Source organism: Podarcis liolepis (assembly GCF_965112155.1).
Source record: "Podarcis liolepis genome assembly, chromosome: 1".
Classification (NCBI taxonomy): domain Eukaryota; kingdom Metazoa; phylum Chordata; class Lepidosauria; order Squamata; family Lacertidae; genus Podarcis; species Podarcis liolepis.
The window spans coordinates 138,993,350-139,012,078 of NC_139554.1; the positions used below are offsets into that span (position 1 = coordinate 138,993,350).

Sequence of the window (18,729 nt, forward strand, 5' to 3'; positions counted from 1 at the left end):
CCTGCACTGCAGGGGGTTGGATTAAATGACCCTCAGGGTCCCTTCCAACTCTACAATTCCATGACTCTAATTTCATAGACGTTTGCCTGAGCAGCTCCTCTTCAGCTGGACTTCATTGGGAATTTGTAGATGGGCAAACCCCTGTAAGAAATTTCACTGATCTTATTAAAATAATGTTAACTCCCTTCATATTTAATGCCATTCTGAGTACACTTTGCTTTTACCTTTTTTCCTAGGCAACTTTACTCCTCTACTTAAAGAGAAAGAAGTTTGTAAAGATACAAAATAAATAAGGATAAAATGTTTTCTTTGGAAAGAACTGAGGGCTGTGCACACACAATTCCTTTAATCCCCACCCCCCAAAAATCCTTGTTGCCAAACATTAACTATAGGAATTACAGCTTTCTGTTTCTCACCTCTCTTTATTTCCCAGCTGGCAAAATCCAAGACATAACTAGGTATGTTAAGGTACAACAGTTTGCAGCTTCATCTATAATACTGGATATATCCATAATCATTGTTGTTGTTATAATTATTATTTATTAAATTTGTATACCTCTCTTCATCTGAAGATCACAGGGTTGTTCACAACATAAAATTACAGAATTGTTTGGTTGGGTTGAACCCCAAGTCATATATATACATTTATGAATATACCCCAGTATAATTGTATGCACTAAGTTTTATATAATACATGTCAGGGGCTCAGGGACGGAGGCACAGGAGAGAGAGGAGATGGAGAGCGAAGGGGAAGGATCTGAGGGGAGCATAGGAGAGTATGGCAGTGACCCGGGAGATTCCATGAGCCTCTCCAGCGAATCAGAAGATTCCCAGAAGGAGGCGCCCAGGGTCAGGGCAAGGGGGGCCAGCGGCGAGTCCCAAAGTGGCAGCTGGAGATCAGGGCCAGCTTCCCCACCAGAGCGTAGTGGGGGGGAAGGGTCCCAGGTGTCAGAGCCAGCATCTCCTCCAGCAGGGAGAGGAGATGAGTCGAGACTGACCACGCCTCCATCGGAGAGTGGGGGAACGGAGGAGAGGTCAAGCCCAGCTAGCATCCCCGAAGGGGGAAGCAGTGACAAGAGTAGCGTAACGGTCAGAAGGAAGGTTGGAGGCTGCGCGCGCGCGCCAAGTTCAAATGTACAGGCGCACGGGACAGCAGAAAGCCCGGATTGGGAACCAGGTCCTAAAGCCTGCCGGGGGGAGGGAGAAGAATCGGGGGAATCAGCGTCAGAAGAATCCAGGAAGGGCGAAACCCCAGTGGACAGGAGGACCCAGAGGAGGAAAGAGCGGAGGAAGAGGTGGAGCAAGGCTAGGGTCTTAAACTGGTGTATGGGGGGAGGAGACTCAGACGGAGCTTCAACGGTCTAGGGTTTCAGACGTAGGGCTGCGCGCCGCAGCTGTCAAACTGAAAATGAACTTCAATAAAGACTTCTGTATATAAAGAAGAACTGGCGTTGGTCCTTTGTGAGCTGGGACCTGAGGCAGCTCTGACAATACATTTCATATTAAAGCAGCAAAGCAATTTGACCTTTGATAAAGTAAGTAGAATGGCATATATTCAAATTTCCCATGAATGCCTGCTTTTTCCACACACAAAAGTTTTTTTTGGGGGGGGGGGACCCTCAACAGTTTTATTCCATGGATTCAAGATTCATGGGGATTGTACACCTCTACTCCTGCAACTCTACTCAGCTATGATATGGTTGAGGATGTGAAGTGAGTGGTGGAGCTGATACTTGCTGTCCCACCTCAGGCTATCATACTCTAGTGTATATATGACATGGCTGACCACAACACCGGATGAATCCCCAGTCCTCACAGGTATTTCTGCCTTCCCTAAGAGAAGCCCCACCTCAGCCCCTGGGCCTGCTTGCTGCCGTTAGAGCTAACCTTCCCAGTTTGAGAAATTCCTGGGCTCAAAAGACAAATTGTGCAGTGCCTATGTAATAAAGAATAAACAGGCTGGTGATAAAGGTTTGGATCACAACTAACTTGTCCTGCTGATTTCAGTGGAACCACTTAGTCTGGATATCCAGGGTATTCACAAGCAACTGGATGATGCACAGAATGAATGTTTCAGTAAGTAGAAGTGGCAGCGCCTTACCTTGATATTGCCTCCTCCAGGTACATGGTGAGCGTTGTCAAGTGAGCCAACCTTGGCATGGGCCTTTTCTTTAAAATCCAGTTTCACACTCTCAATTTTCACTCGCCCTCCACCTAGATGTTATGGGAGGAAAATTAAGTCGGAAAATACAGCAAGACTCTCCAACTGTGACTGAAGCACTTTTCAACACATATACTTTCCTCCTTAACAATGATCATGGGGTTAGGATGACACGCTGGGCCAAACTTTGCTGTGGCTGCTATGCTGTGCTCAGTGGAAAGGCTTGGAGAGAAGCACAGCGGGTACAATCTCCCCTCCAGGAGCCAGCTCATTTGTGCAGTCCTGGTAAGCATAGTTTGGCTTTCCATGATGTGCAGATCAGGCCATTCATTGTGTGGGCAGCTGGCACTGTGTACTTCAGAATGAGAAATCATTTGTAAATGGCTTTCAATTAGAGAGAAATAGTCATGTATGCAAATGCCTAATGTCAAAACTGGAATAAGCTAATGCTCCTCTCTGAACTTTTAGTGTCAGGGGTTTGGAAAAGAAACCAAAACTTTACATGGAAGCAGACCACAACAGAAACCAAGGTTAATCATTGCATAATGGACGGAGAGTGTTAAGAGAGTGCCTATATAAAACACTTCAGCAGAAGAATCCTTCTGGGTTTGGGGAAGAAGACCTGAGGGTGCATGAACTGTGACTAGGGAAGAAAGTGGCACGAGTTTTTTGCCTTCCCTTAATCTCCCTGCTCCATTTTCCTTTCCACTGCTTACCCAGGATCAGGAATGGGAGTAGCTCCGAAACCATATTAACACAATAATATGCATATTAAATGGATGGCCTCTATAACCTAGTAAGTGGTACATGAGATTAGCAAAAGAAAATACCATGGGAAATATGCAAACCCACAGCAGAGGTGCTATAGGGAGGGACAGCCATCTTCTTCGTTTCACATTTATCTGGCAGTGGCAGTGGAGGTGTTTTTCTGGAGGCTTCCTTCACTCTCAAATGTGGCAATGACAACACCCCAGATGACAAGGACCCCAGGAAATGTACTTTTCCTACAGTGCCTGAGTACTTATTATGGACATCAGGTACCCTGGAAAATCCATGTTTTGCAAAATTCTCTCCCCCCCCCCCCCGAGAATTTCCATCTTACCTGGCCTGTGACGGATATTCTTTAGTGAGCCACATTTTGAAGTCACATGACTTAAGTCTATCTTCTTGGTTACGATCTGCACCTGTTAAAAATATACAAAAATATATCTTGGGAATGAGAAAATAAAACCTGGAAATGAATGTGCCTTGACTTTGAAAGATACTGTAAGAAAATAGATGATTAGTAGTATACAGTCATGCCACAAAGGAGGGAAACACCCAGGTTAATACAGCAAGCTTCCCATTTGAACCTAGCAGAACCATGTCAAAGGTTTTTCATTAGTAAAGTGAAGACCTTAAATCAGGAAGGTGAGTGAAGTTCTTTCCTAAGTTTTCTCATGTGAAAGAAAGTTTGTTTCAGTGCTGTGTGCTGATAACTGTATGACATATTTCTATTTCCTTTTTGCACAGAGTTCCAGGATTGCCTTCTGTGGCTTAACTGGATTTCTGATTGGAATATTTTTCAGTGCTCCTGTAGCTACATAAGGACACTTCCACCTTTCTAAGGCCCGATTTGGTCTCGCTAACCTTTTTTAAAAAGGTTATGTTATCCTCTAAGACAAAAACTACAGATGTGTCTGAAGCATAAACTGGCATGTTTCCTTACAATGTTCCTGGCATTTGGGGGTGCTACTACAGATATTGCCTTAGATATGTGATAGACTTATGGTTCATTCACCCTTTTGGACCCACCATGAAATGAGATGGTGCAAATGGGTCAAGCATATCCAGAAATTATATGGCTCACGAGTTGGCTCTGATTCTACAAGGCCTTCAGTGTGAAATGAAGTCACACAATGGTGGGTCTACAACAGCTATATTCCCCTATTCTTGCTAAGTCACCTGGTCAGGAAACACTACCATGTGTTAAGGACATATTGCTAGCCTTACCTCCAGATTGCCAAGCAAGCGCAACTCTTATGTTTGTATCCTTAATATTTTCTCACGTTTTCAGCCCTGTAAGGACTGGGATTTATTTTTTTATAAGGCCTTGAATAGTTGTGGATTTCAGTTGGCTGAGTCAGTGTCTTGTGGAGCAGAGTGCTTTGACTGAGACTGGGAAATTTGCTGTGGTCTGTGAGGAAGGATGGAGATACCCACCACTCAACACACAATGCTGAACACATCACTAGACCAAGGTGTCTGTGAAACATTAGCAAGAAGGGAAAGAGTGCTTGGTAGGAAGACACAAAGGACTAGGCTGTGCAGAGGAGGGTCACCAAAGTGGCCCAGGGTACCTTGCCAGGCGCCATCTTTACTTACATTTCCTCCCCCTGCTGAATGTGTGATGTTATCCTTGGAACCACATCTGGATTGAATATCGCTAAAATCAATCTTCTTGCTTAAAATCCTAACCTAAAAGGAATCGGAGGTTAACTTGCTATAAAAAGTGTTAACGTTGGTATGCAAAGCTCCCAACAAAGTCCTGTCTGCTGCAGTGGAGGAAGCCGTTTGCTTTACAAGTTATGCTCTAATCATGAGTCAAAGTTGTTTAAGAATGCCTTGACCTTTCTATCCTGTTTCTCTCCAGCTGCCTGCATGGCAAAACAAAACCATTTCTTCAAGATTCTGAGAGGCAGGTGACTTTTCTATAGCAGCAGCTAGTTAAGTGCCCATCCGTGTGAAGATATATCCTCTAAGCTACTGTAATGGGGCAAGGGAACACTAGGCTCCTGAAAAGTGCAAGCAGTACACTGAATGCTGGCTCAATATATTAAATATCAGCTTGGATTTCCATTATGAGGTTTTCAGTGGCACATACAACAAAATGCAAAGGCTGCAGCTCATGAGAGAAGTACAGTGTTACCTCGGGTTACATACGCTTCAGGTTACATATGCTTCAGGTTACAGACTCTGCTAATCCAGAAATAGTACCTCGGGTTAAGAACTTTGCTACAGGATGAGAACAGAAATCGCACGGCGGTGGCGCGGCAGCAGCAGCAGCAGCAGCAGGAGGCCCCATTAGCTAAAGTGGTACCTCAGGTTAAGAACAGTTTCAGGTTAAGAACGGACCTCTGGCACAAATTAAGTACGTGACCAGAGGTACCACTGTAGTCAGTATGAATACTTTCTTGGTAGCGGACTTCCGGTGTACTGCGGAGGGCAATGGCAATGTGCTAAGTGTCGTCCACAACATGGAGTGGACAGAAAGGCGTGGAGGGTGGCGCTAGAGCTCAGCGCACCCCAACCCCCCCCACAGAAGAGTGGGGACCCGAGGGCTCCAGCAGAGTGGAAAAACTCGCCCCCTGAACATCTCCCAGCTGCTGCTGTGTGCGTGGGAGGGAAGGGGCTTGAGTTCGCTCTCAACTCCAACACAGCCTGCTGCCGAAGCTATGATTTGTCACCAGAAGCAGCAGATCTTCCAATTAGAGGTAAATGTGAAATAAAACATTTAAAATAAAAAATTAGAGGCTAAAAAGTTTATTTGGCGAAACAAGGAAGTCACCTTCCGATTTCTGCGGATGAGCTCTGCAAAGGGAATTTTTTTGTGAATGGGACACAGAGACTGCCTACAGTTGAAACATTTAACTCTAATGAATATATAGGTCAAGAAACCTATTGGATTATAAAGTTAAAAACCCACTGACAGCTGGAGGAATTTGAACAGTATTTTAAAAATTGGTGGAGCAGAAGAGGAAAAGGGAAAAGAAAGGGAGCTAGCAGGGGACTCTCAGTACTTCTGTGGGGTAACCACAGAAAGTGGAAAGAGCCTGGAACAGCTTCCAAAGTAACTTCAATACTCCAAGAGATTGAAAGAGCTTGCCAAGAAAGATCTGTCGATTGAAACTCCAGCACGTTTGTGAATTAAACAACAAGACAAAATGCCATGGGATTACATATAAGAAATAAAATGGAGATATAAATTCTGGAACTATTGCAAGTCACCACTGTTTGAGACAATTACAAGTAGATAAGTACAAATTAAAGAATAACCTTGTTTTTAAAGACACAAATCTGAAACTGAACTGGCCTAACATCTTTTTGCTTTATGGACTTTTAAATTACTTTCTTATTTTTTCTTCTTATTTTTTTGCCCTTTTAATTGTACATTTTATATCTCCTGATTTATTGGATGTTTTCATTTCTCTCTGCCTTTTTTGTTATATGACTGTATGATTTGCTGTTGTGGGGAGGGAGAAGGCAGACAAAAGGGAAAGGGAAACTGGAAAGAGTCTGGGAGGGGGGAAACAACCTCATGGCTGGGATAGAGCCGGAACTTGCAGGTGTGACCTTGAACAACTCAAAAAACACTGGGAACCAACTGATAAGACATGTTGGGTAAGGAGGGAACAACAACCAGGATAGTGGCAGCTGCAGCTGCGGCGGCCGCTAGAAGGGCTAGTGTGCAAGGAGAAACGGGAGATAAAGGGGAGAGAGAGCAAACAGATCTTCTTGCACAGCAACTCTTGGAATTCAATGCAAGAATTTACAAAACAGGTTCACAGTGACATGGAAAAATCCAATCAAACATTGATTGAACAAGTGCACAGGGATATTGAAAATTTGAAGAGTTTTGAAAGAGCAATTTGGGATATTGGGAGACAAGGTCAACAAATTGGAAACCAAAGTAGACAAACTAGAAAAAGTTAAAAGAGGAGGTAGGAGAATTAAGAGAGAAACAAAAAGGGTTGATGGGAACTGTGGAAGGGGTTCAAGGGAAGCAGAATGAATTTGAGGACCAGATCCTCCTCTTGCAGCTAAGGGAAAGAGACAGGACATTACGAATTAGAGGCCTTCCAGATTCTGACACAGAGCCAAATTTGGAGACATTTGTTACACAGACAATCTCAGAATGGATGGGAGAAAGTAAAGACTGGTTGGATGGACTTTCAGAGAGCTGTTTCAGAATTAGATCGTGCGAAAGTCGAGAACAGATGCAGCCAGGAGATGTTTTATTAACATTAGTAACAAAAAGAGTGAAGGATGCAATCCTTCAGAACAGCTTTGAAAAAAATCTCGTGGTTACCGGACAGAAAGTAGAAATTTTTAGGGAGATCCCACTGAAATTGAGATTTAGAAGAATCAAATATAGGTTTTTAACAACAGCACTCAGGAGAGCTATCAGATACAAATGGGAATTTCCAGAGGGCATTTCTTTCACATACCTGAAAAGGAGATATAGGCTAACATCAGAGTTTCAGGTGAGAGAGTTCTTTGACAAATACAGGAGAGACTTAGATTCCAAACAAGACAGGGGAGACCCTTGAGCTGAACAAAAAGAGGCCTTAGAGCAGTTAGCATTGGAAGGCACTACACCAGAAAAAATAGATATTGCAACTGACTGACAATGGCCAATCTTAAAATACTGAGCTGGAATGTGAATGGATTGAACTGTAAAGCCAAATGCAATCGGATTGAGCATGTAATAGCAAAATAGAAATTAGACATAATTTGCCTCCAAGAGACACATATTGCAAAAAAGGGGGTCTTAATTAACAAAAAAAATTAGGTATGGATTTCATTTCATCAGATAAAACCAAAAAAAGAGGAGGGGTTTTTTTTACATTAATCCTGCACTTGAACCCAGATTGATTCAGAAGGATGAAAAAGGCAGAATCTTAATAATACAAGTTAAAATTCAGGGAGAGAAAGTGTTATTGGTTGGCATTTATGCACCCAACAATAAAAAAGTATTCTTCTTTAAAAAACTAGAAACAGAACTACACGAATTTGCAGATCAAAAGATGATCTTAATGGGAGACCTAAATGGAGTTCCAGATCAGACAGGCAGATCAGCCAAGCAAAAAAGAGACCAAGGAAGATAAATTACCAAAGACTTTTTTTGATATGACTCAAAATCTAAATTTGATAGATATATGGAGAATGAGACATATGTTTGAGACAGATTTAACTTATTACAGCCATGTACACAATAGCAGCTCGAGAATAGACTCTTTGTGGATTTCCAAAGAATTGGAAATAAGAGTAAAAAAAAATGAAATTAACCCCAGAACTTTTTCAGACCATAATTCCTTGATTATGGAATTACAAAATTCCTTGATTATGGAATTACAAAAAAAAAAGCCAAATCTCGTTCAGATGGAGACTATATGATGATTTACGAGATGATCAAAAATTTGTAGGGAAAAAAAGGCCTTGATTGGTTATTTTGAAATAAATAATCAAGGACAGACAAAATTACAGACAGTCTGGGATGCAAGTAAGGCGGTGGTGAGAGGACTCTATACAACAAAACTCATATAAAAGGAAATTGAAAGAGAAATAGAAACAGGAAATTCTAGAGGAAATTACTGAAAAGGAGAAACAGCTGCCAAATAAAGCAAATAAAGAAGCAGTGAAACAGGCAATTAAAACCTTACAAACTCAATACTCAATGATAATTAATGAGGAAATTAGTTGGAAAAATAAAGAGAGTAAAAAAAAATATTTGAGCATGTAAACAAATCGGGAAAATTGTTAGCCTGGCAGTTAAAAAAAATGAACAAAGGAACTTCATAAATAAAATTAATCTAAATGGAAAGCTCACAGATAAGATGAAGGAAATTGGAGTAGGATTTGTTAAATATTCTTCAGATTTGTATAGACAAGGGAAAGAAAAAACATTCAAGATAGAAGAGTATATCAGAAGTAGTAACATGCCACATATAAAGGATGAACAAAGGAAGATTTTTAATACCCAAGAACTGCTAGAGGCAATAAAAGGCTCTAAAAATGGCAAGTCACCAGGCCCGGATGGACTTACGGCAAAATATTATAAAAAATTAAGTGAACAACTAGTGAACCCACTGAAAGATGTCATGAATGAGATACTGAACACAGGTGAAATTCCAGAAACATGGAAAGAGGCCTATATTACAGTAATTCCAAAACAAGACGCAGACTTGCTGCAAATCAAAAATTACAGACCTATCTCTTTGTTAAACAACGATTACAAACTGTTTGCAAACTTATTAGCTAACAGATTGAAAAATATACTAAATGAGTATATACATCAAGACCAGGCAGGATTTCTTCCAGGTAGACAAATGAAGGGGAATATAAGGAATATTTTGAATATTATAGAATACCTGGAGGCTAAAAATGAAAAGAAAGCAGCAATGATGTTTATAGATGCTGAAAAAGCTTTTGACAGCGTCTCTTGGAAATTTATGACAAAGATATTAGACGAAATCAAAAGTGGGCCTAAATTCCTAAAAGGAATATCAGCAATCTATTCAGAACAAAAAGCAAAATTAATTATAAACCAGGTAATAACGGATGATTGTAAGATTCAAAAAGGAACCAGACAAGGATGTCCACTATCACCATGGTTGTTCATCCTGGTACTGGAAGTACTTGCCAGAAATATAAGAGCAGATAAAGAGATCACAGGCATTTTAACTGGGAAAAGTGAGTTTAAATTAAAAGTACCGTATTTTTCGCTCTATAACACGCACCTGACCATAACACGCACATCTTTTTAGAGGAGGAAAACAAGGGAAAAATATTCTGAATGAAACAGTGGACGTATCATTTTTGTGCTTCATGCTGTGGCCACAGACATGTGATCTGATGAATTTGGGGTGACCCAATGCAAAAATCCTGAGAATCCCTGTGGATCCATGCTTTGTAACCACGTTTTTGCACCATTGCAGCCCCAGGCAACAGTGGGTGCGTGATTTTGGGGGGGCAGGCTGTAGCCATGGACATGCTATGTGCTCTGATGGTGAATTTGGGGTGACCCAATGCAAAGATCCTGAGGATCCATGTGGATCCATGCTTTGTAACCACATTTTAAGTGGGGAGGGAAGGAAAAACACAGAAGGCTAAGAATGCAGGAGAGGGCTATAACGTGAGGAAAGGAAGGCAAAAGTTTCCCCCCACCCACCCACACAAGCCAGCCAGCGCGCTCTCTCTCTCTCTCTCTCTCCCTCCCACCTACATGTTTTCCGACTGCCTGATATATATATATATTTAATTGCCTTGACAGAAGAAAGCATTTTAACTGCATTAAGAACTATTTAGCAGCGAAACCTATGCTTTGCCATCCCTTAAGAGGTACAGACACTGTAATCTTCCAGATCGCATGAATTTACAGGCAAAACACTGTTTAAGGATTTCATCCTTTTAAATGGAAGAAAGCATATTTGAATGCTGTGTCCCCAAAAACAAAAAGCAGGAAGTCAAATCAGAATTTTAAGCTGAACCTGTTATCTCTCTTCCCTTCACAAACATTGTTCCCTCCGGAGCATGGAGAGGAATTAGAAAGACGCTCTGCTTTCCCCTCTGCTTGCCTGGAGGGGAGGGGCTTTCCCTGCTCTTTGTTCCGTTTCAGCAAACACAGCAACGAAACAGAGGCGGGTGGGCAGTAAGACCCTGAGGAAGAATGCAGGAAAGCAGCAGCTTCCTCTTTTCAGGTTTCCCTTCTCCGTGAAGCGCGGTTTGATTTTTGCCTGGTTTTTCGGCTCCAGGGACCACACATTCGCTCAATAACACGCACAGACATTTCCCCTTCCTTTTCAGGAGAAAAAATCTGCGTGTTATAGAGAGAAAAATACGGTATATGTAGATGATTTAGTGATAACAGTGGAAGACCCAAAAACCTCACTCCCTAAAGTAATAGAAAAGATTCAGAAATTTGGGGAAGTAGCAGGATTTAAATTAAATAGGAATAAAACTAAATTATTAGTTAAACATTTGAAGGAAGAAGAAAAAAATAATGAGGCAATGTTTAAAAGGAATTATTAAAATAATGAATAAGCCAAAATGGAGATTGAAACACATGTCAACATTCTACATATCTGGCTAGACTTAAGTAAACAAAAATGTTTTTAGCAAGTGACAAAGAGAGTACAGCGAAGGCGTCTTGCCTGATGCAAATAAGCAGGGAGTTCCAATGTGTAGATGCTGCCCCACTAAAAGGTAAGTGTCAGGGGTTCAGGAGCAGAGGCGAGGGCAAGGGAGGAAACAGAGAGCGAGGGGGAGGAGGCAGAAGAAAAGATGAGTGATGACGACGACCCGAGATCTCCGAGTCTTTCCAGTGAATCAGAAGATTCACAGAAAGGAGCACCAGTGGCCAGGGCAAGGGGGGAGACTAGGGGGACACCCCAGGAAGATAGAGCCAGAGGGGACTCAGAGGGGAGCAGTTGGAAATCGGGACCAGCGTCACCGCCAGAGAGCAGGGAAGAGGAAGGGCTCCAGGGATCAAGCGCTGGCAGCTCACAACAGGAGGGAGGGCACGAGTCAGGAGTGGCCACACCTCCATCGGGGAGCGAAGAGACGGTTAGACGGAAGGTGGAAGGTTGGGCGCGCGCGCCAAGTTCAAATGCACAGGAAGGTGGCGCAGTAGGCAGCCCGGAAAGGGAGCCAGGTCCTAAAGCCCGGCGCAAGGAGACAGGAGGGTCCGGGGGGATCAGCGTCAGAAGAATCCCGGAAGGAAGAGACCCCGGGGGGCAGAGGGACCCAGAGAAGAACAGTCAGGCGGAAAAGGTGGAGCAGGGCTAGGATATTAAGTTGGTGTACAAGGGGCGGAGATTCAGACGGAGCTTCGCCGATCTAAGCATAAGACGTAGAGTTGCACGCAGCAGCTTGAGAATGGAAACTGTAACTCAATAAAGACTTTTATTTAATGATCGCTGGCTAGCGTGATCCTCTGTGAGCTAGGATCTAGAAGCAACTCTGACAGTAAGCTCCGTCTCTGAAATTGTGGGCATCCACGGCCTCGCGGAGAGGAGAGAAAGCGGGTGCCTACTAGCGAGCTCACGAACGGCAGACAATATGACGGCCGAACAGCAGATAGCAGAACTCAGAGAAGCAGTGTCACAACTGAATGCCGAGGCTCTGGCATCCAGGAAGAGAGAGGAGGACGCAGCTGCCGCCTACAGGGATCTCCAGGTCAGGTTGGAAGTGCTTACGAAGCAAGGGCAACAGACACCCAAACCAGAGGGGATTGGGTTGGGGAGACGCACAGGCGGTCTGGTCTCTCACTTCGATGGGAATTTACAACAGTACCCCAACTTTAGAGCAGATGTAATGTGTGCACTGCAACTGCTGAACAAAGACTTTAGAGATGAAGAAGAGAAGGTGGGGTTCATCATGTCCCATTTGCATGGAGACGCTAAAGCATGGCTGCGCAATTTGTGGAGAGATAAGGATCCGGCGCTCCAAAATGCGGATGCCTTTATTAAAGCGATGGATGGGTGCTTTTTATCAAGCATTGACGTGGATCTTGCCCGGAAGGAGGTGCATGGACTAAGGCAAGGGAGGGCCAGCGTAAGGCAGTACCATGCCCGCTTTTTCGCTTTGGTCAGTGCCCTGGAATGGGACAGAGATTCGGTCCCTGTAAGAGACCTGTTTTGGGAGGGATTGCACAGCTCGGTTAAAGATGAAATTGCGAGGGGGGAGAGACCCCGGACCACGCAGGAGATCGTTCAGAGGGCGCTGGCGGTGGGGGTGCGGCTGGAAGAACGTCCGTGGAGCAGGGACGAAGGGCGTGGAGGGCGCGAACCAGCCAGGGGCTCCTACTTCCTTCCCAGAGAAACAGCGCGTGCGCAATCCACGCCTCCGCCCGGAGGAGGGGCGGAACCTATGGAGGTGGGAGGTGCAAGGGCTCAGTCAGCAGCCAGAGCCCTAGCACCGGCAACAGTGAAAGCGAAGCCTCCTAGAGGGAACAGGAAGTGTTACATATGTGATGATCCACAGCATATGGCGAAAGAGTGTCCCCGGAGGCTCCACAAGCACACTGCAGCCTCAGCAATGGTAACTGCAGCAACGCAGCAAGCAGAACCACAGCAGGGAAACGACGCAGTCTGGCTGGAGGAAGAGGCACTGGGGCCCAGCCAGACGTCTCAGTGAAGCAGTCCCCAGAGATTTTACAGCCCATGGACCCCCTCCCGCCCAAACCAGTAGTAAGGCTCACCGCATCTCTCCAGCTGCCCAATGGAATCACCATGGACGTGCCAATCACCATTGACTCAGGAAGCAATGCGGACTTTATAGGGCAGGACTTTGTCGACCGGCACGCTATACAGTTGCTGCCTGCCACGCTGCCCCTGCAGGTGGTCACGGTGGACGGCAGGGAGCTGCTAGGGGGGCAAGTGGTGAAGCAGACGCCACCAATGGTGATGCGACTTGGGAATCACAGGGAAGTCATCAGCTTCAACGTCACTCAACTATCGGACACGCCCATTGTATTGGGCATGAGTTGGCTGGACAAGCACAGCCCGGCGCTGGCTTGGTACCAGAGGCAGCTGACCTTCGGCTCTTCCTTTTGCGCTGACCACTGCATCGTGCCCCGGCAGGAAGGAGAGGAAGGAATCGTGCCCCGGCAGGAAGGAGAGGAGTCACAGCTGCAGCTAGGCACGCTGCAAGCGGTTCCCCACAAGTACGCAGAATTTTTGGAGGTTTTCTGCGAGAAGGAGGCAGACAGGCTACCCCCCCACAGACCATATGACTGCAAAATTGACCTGCTGCCGGGGGCGGCGCTGCCCAAAGGGAAGCTGTATTCCATGTCTGAGGACGAACTGCAGGAACTCAAGGAGTTCATAGATCATAATTTGGAGCGCGGTTTCATCCGAGAGTCCAAGGCAGCGGGGGGCAGTCCGGTATTCTTTGTTAAGAAGCGGGACACGCCCCAAAAAAGACTCGTAGTGGACTACCGCATTTTGAACAGTGTGACCAAGCCATCGGACTTCCCCATGCCCCGAATCGACGACCTCCTCGCAAAGGTACGCAAGGGCAGCGTGTTCACCAAGTTGGACCTGCGAGGGGCGTACAACCTCATTCGCATGCGGGAAGGAGATGAGTGGAAGACAGCCATGTTCACGCCCCTGGGCACCTACGAATATAGAGTTATGCCTTTTGGATTGCAAAATGGCTCCCACGTTTTTCAAGCTTTCATGCATCACGTGTTGGCGGGGCTCCTCTACAAGACGTGCGTCTGTTTCTTGGATGACATCCTGATCTTTTCGGAATCGCAGCAGGAGCATGACAGACACGTCAGGGAAGTGCTGAGCAGGCTACAGCAACATAGGCTTTACGCCAAGCTGGAGAAGTGCCAATTCGACGTGACGGAGGTGGATTTCCTGGGCTACAAGTTGTCTGACAAGGGGCTCGCCATGGACAGCACCAAGGTTCGAGCGGTGTTGGATTGGAAAAGCCCACGCAACCGGAAGGAGGTCCAACGGTTTGTCGGCTTCGCGAACTTCTAGCGCAAGTTTATCAAAGGCTTTGCTATGCAGACAGCGGCCATCACGGACACGCTCAGCTCCAAGAAAAAGAAGTTCATCTGGACAGAGCAGGCAGAGCAGTCCTTTCAGGCACTCAAGCGTCTCTTCGCGTCGGAAGAACAGCTGCTTCATGTCAACCCCAGCAGGCCGATGAGGGTTGAGACAGACGCTTCGGACTGAGCCGTCGGAGCAGTCCTGCTGCAGAAGGACCCGCAGGGGGTTTGGAGGCCGGGAGCGTTTTACTCCAGGAAGCTCAGCAAGTCCGAACAGAACTACACCATCTGGGACAGGGAGTTGCTGGCCATTCATGCAGCATTCAAAGCATGGAGGCACTTCCTGATCGGAGCCAAGCACACGGTGCAGGTCTGCACAGACCACAAGAATCTGGAGCACTGGCGCACGGCACAGTTCCTGAACCAGAGGCAAATACGTTGGGCTGAGTTCTTTGCGAACTTCGACTTCCGAATAGAGTATGTCCCGGGGGACACCAACATCATGGCGGATGCTCTCTCCCGTAAGCCACAGTATCTGGAGGAGGCAACGCCAGCAGCCGCCATGCACATCTTCGCACCGACAGTGTGGGCGTGCGCTGCGGCAACAGTTGACCTGGAGGCGGTGCGACGAGCGTTGCAGGATGACTCCTTCGCGCAAGCAAAGATGACAGAGGTGCACAGGGGCACGGCAGCGACCGACGAGTTCCAGCTGCGAGATGGATTGCTCCTCCGTAAAGGGGCCATCTACGTGCCGGGAGACGAACTTCGCGCCAAGGTACTGCAGCAGCTGCACGACGCGCCCACTGCCGGGCACTTTGGCAAGGAGAAGACGGTGGAATTAGTCGCCAGAGACTTCTGGTGGCCCGGAATGAGAGGGGAAGTCGCGGACTACGTGGCGAGGTGTGACACCTGCCAGAGGGCCAAACCAGTACACAGACCGCCGGCCGGACTGCTGGAACCGCTGCAAACTCCGTGCGAACCATGGGAGAGAGTGGCCCTGGACTTTGTCACGGATCTGCCCAGCTCGAGGGGCAAGACGGCTGTGCTGGTGGTGGTGGACTTGTTCTCCAAGATGGCACATTTCATTCCGTGTGCGAAGGTGGCCACGGCGGAACAAACCGCCAAACTGTTCATAGACCACGTGTTCAAGGTTCACGGTCTGCCGCGGTCTATTCTGTCCGACCGAGGGCGACAGTTCATCTCGAACTTCTGGCAGAAGCTGATGGGCTTCCTGAACGTCAAGATCAACCTGGCGTCGGCGAGACGCCCGCAGACCAACGGGCAAGCGGAGCGGGTCAATGCCATCATGCAGCAGTACCTGAGATGCTATGCGAATCAACAGCCTGCGACGTGGGTGGATTACCTGCCTCTCGCCGAGTTCGCCTACAACAACACGAAGCACGTGTCCACGGGGGTCACGCCGTTCTTCGCCAACAACGGGAGGCACCCCAGAACCTTCCCGGGACTGGAAAGACTGGGGGAGGGGGAGCCGCAGACAGCAGATGCGTTCGCGTCGGAGTTGCAGGAGGTCCACGATCAGCTGCGGCGGCACCTGGAGCTGGCTAAACACGCATACAAGGTACAAGCGGACAAACACAGAAGGGTTGGCGAAGAGATCCATGTGGGAGACTGGGTCTGGTTAGCAGCCCACGCAGTGCCGGCCAGGTCGTTGGCGAAGAAGAAACTAGGGCATAAACAACTGGGGCCCTACCAAGTCGAAGAGCAGGTCAACCCGGTGGCTTTCAGGCTGGCGCTTCCGGAGGGCTCCAGGATGCATCCGGTGTTCCACAGATCGGTGCTCACTCCCTACAAGGCACCTCACAGGTTTCAGGAACCAGGAACGGCGCCGAGTCCGCTCCGAGAGAGAACTGGGCAAGGGGGAGTGGCACAGGAGGTGCGCATCAACGAAGTCACGGAGATTTTGGACTCCAGATGGGGGGAAGAGGGGGTAGAATACCTTCTCGCCAAGGAGGGCACCCCGGCCAGTGCCAACAGCTGGGTGCCGGGCTACGCTTTAGACGAACCTCTGCTCAAAGAAGAGTTTCATGCCCTCTTCCCACATAGGCCAATGCCAGCAGACTTTTTCGATGACTGGCTTTTCACGCCCACGCTTTCAGCCAGCACGTTCCGGGGGTTCGACTCGGACGAGGAACCGACACGAGACGCCCGTTCCCCGGAGGGGTCACCCTCGGGATCTGCTTCAGAACCCTCGTATTGGTGGGATGATCGACCAGAGGAGCAGTGGCGCAGAAAGTGGCTGGAGGGTCCAGGACGAGCAACGTCTCCAGAAGGAAGCGAGGGAGAGACGGACATGGACGTTTTCGGGGACGACCCGGGTTTCGAGCACGGCGGCACAGAGATGGAAGCGGAGGTGACCGTCGTCGACGAGAGCAGGGAGGAAGAACTGGAAGACTTCAGATGGAGGCCCGCCACGGGAAGCGAACTGTACCCGACATTCGTCCCCTTGACACGGCAGCACCCAGCTCCCGCACCGGAAGGAGGGGAGGGGGGAAGAGGGGGCTTCGAGGGGGGGATGGATGTCAGGGGTTCAGGAGCAGAGGCGAGGGCAAGGGAGGAAACAGAGAGCGAGGGGGAGGAGGCAGAAGAAAAGATGAGTGATGACGACGACCCGAGATCTCCGAGTCTTTCCAGTGAATCAGAAGATTCACAGAAAGGAGCACCAGTGGCCAGGGCAAGGGGGGAGACTAGGGGGACACCCCAGGAAGATAGAGCCAGAGGGGACTCAGAGGGGAGCAGTTGGAAATCGGGACCAGCGTCACCGCCAGAGAGCAGGGAAGAGGAAGGGCGCCAGGGATCAAGCGCTGGCAGCTCACAACAGGAGGGAGGGCACGAGTCAGGAGTGGCCACACCTCCATCGGGGAGCGAAGAGACGGTTAGACGGAAGGTGGAAGGTTGGGCGCGCGCGCCAAGTTCAAATGCACAGGAAGGTGGCGCAGTAGGCAGCCCGGAAAGGGAGCCAGGTCCTAAAGCCCGGCGCAAGGAGACAGGAGGGTCCGGGGGGTCAGCGTCAGAAGAATCCCGGAAGGAAGAGACCCCGGGGGGCAGAGGGACCCAGAGAAGAACAGTCAGGCGGAAAAGGTGGAGCAGGGCTAGGATATTAAGTTGGTGTACAAGGGGCGGAGATTCAGACGGAGCTTCGCCGATCTAAGCATAAGACGTAGAGTTGCACGCAGCAGCTTGAGAATGGAAACTGTAACTCAATAAAGACTTTTATTTAATGATCGCTGGCTAGCGTGATCCTCTGTGAGCTAGGATCTAGAAGCAACTCTGACAGTAAGTTTATTACAAATGCTTTACCACTGACCCATGGCCTTTCCTCCCCAATAATCTGAAGTAGAAATTTGCCCTTCTTATTAACAATCCAACAGTGGCATTGCAACATCTATATTTTCAGGCAACACAGATGTGAAATAATACAAGTGCCATAAACTAAAATGGAAATGTTGAATGTGAAAGACTGTGCTGTGGTACTCTTCTCATATATGCAGTCATTTGTAACTGCAGTGGTTTATCATATGTGGCTATTGTCTTGGCACTAGCAAATGTCTGTTCTGAGGTTTTTGTATCCTTTCTTTTATGGATGGAGATTAATCATAGAATCATAGAACTGTAGAGTTGGAAGGGACCTTGAGGGTCATTGAATCCAACCCCTTACAAACTTAACAGCTGATGACTGGAATGGCCAAGGCAACTGTCATAAGATTTTTGAACAGTTGTGTATGTTATTTTAGGTGATTTGGGTATTTTAAACACCTTGACAGGAGAGCACTGACCCTCAAACATGAACCCTGGATCTAATTCCTGGCGAAGTGTGAGTCAGATGGATAACAAAAACCCCTTCCCAATTTCTGTCCAGCCTGCCTGTTGCCAGCAGCAAGGAATCGGCAACACCTCTGAGCAGTGGTCAGGAGGGAGAATTTGCTCCACAAATGCAGATTCAAGGGGCACAGAAAGTCCAAACTGCTGCAAGGTCTTGTGAAAGCCTGATTTAGAAATACAGCAAGCTCTTCAACTGGCATGGCAGAGGCACACAGGAAAGGTTCTTTTCCATCTCAGCTCCGACCTACGAGTCTGAATGAAACCTGCGTGATTCAGGCCTTTATCTCCTCATTTTCATCTGGACAGGAATTCTTGCTGGCCAAGGGCTTGGCCTACATCAGGCCCAGTTGTTGGCCAATTGCAGCCCTTGGAGTCACCACACCCACAAATTTATCGTTAGATGCTCCATTTTGTCTCACATCCTGTTCCAAAGCCTGAGATCCATTTTTACAGCATAGTTCCCTAG

The 18,729-nt window shown here is 47.4% G+C and overlaps 1 protein-coding gene across 23 annotated transcripts in view; it reads right to left on the reverse strand.

Moving 5' to 3' along the window:
- The window catches only part of MAP2 (microtubule associated protein 2), a 241,669-nt gene that overhangs the window by 5,290 nt on the left and 217,650 nt on the right, over positions 1-18,729 (reverse strand). For 18 of the 23 annotated variants that reach the window (XM_083471736.1, XM_083471722.1, XM_083471734.1 and 15 more), the window contains 3 exons: positions 4,526-4,618; positions 3,264-3,345; positions 2,102-2,214 (listed from right to left, as the gene is read on the reverse strand). In XM_083471736.1, the coding sequence (XP_083327862.1) occupies positions 2,102-2,214; positions 3,264-3,345; positions 4,526-4,618 (288 nt within the window). The remainder of the gene's footprint in view (positions 1-2,101; positions 2,215-3,263; positions 3,346-4,525; positions 4,619-18,729) is intronic. The other 5 variants (XM_083471731.1, XM_083471730.1, XM_083471727.1 and 2 more) reach the window with 1 other exon arrangement.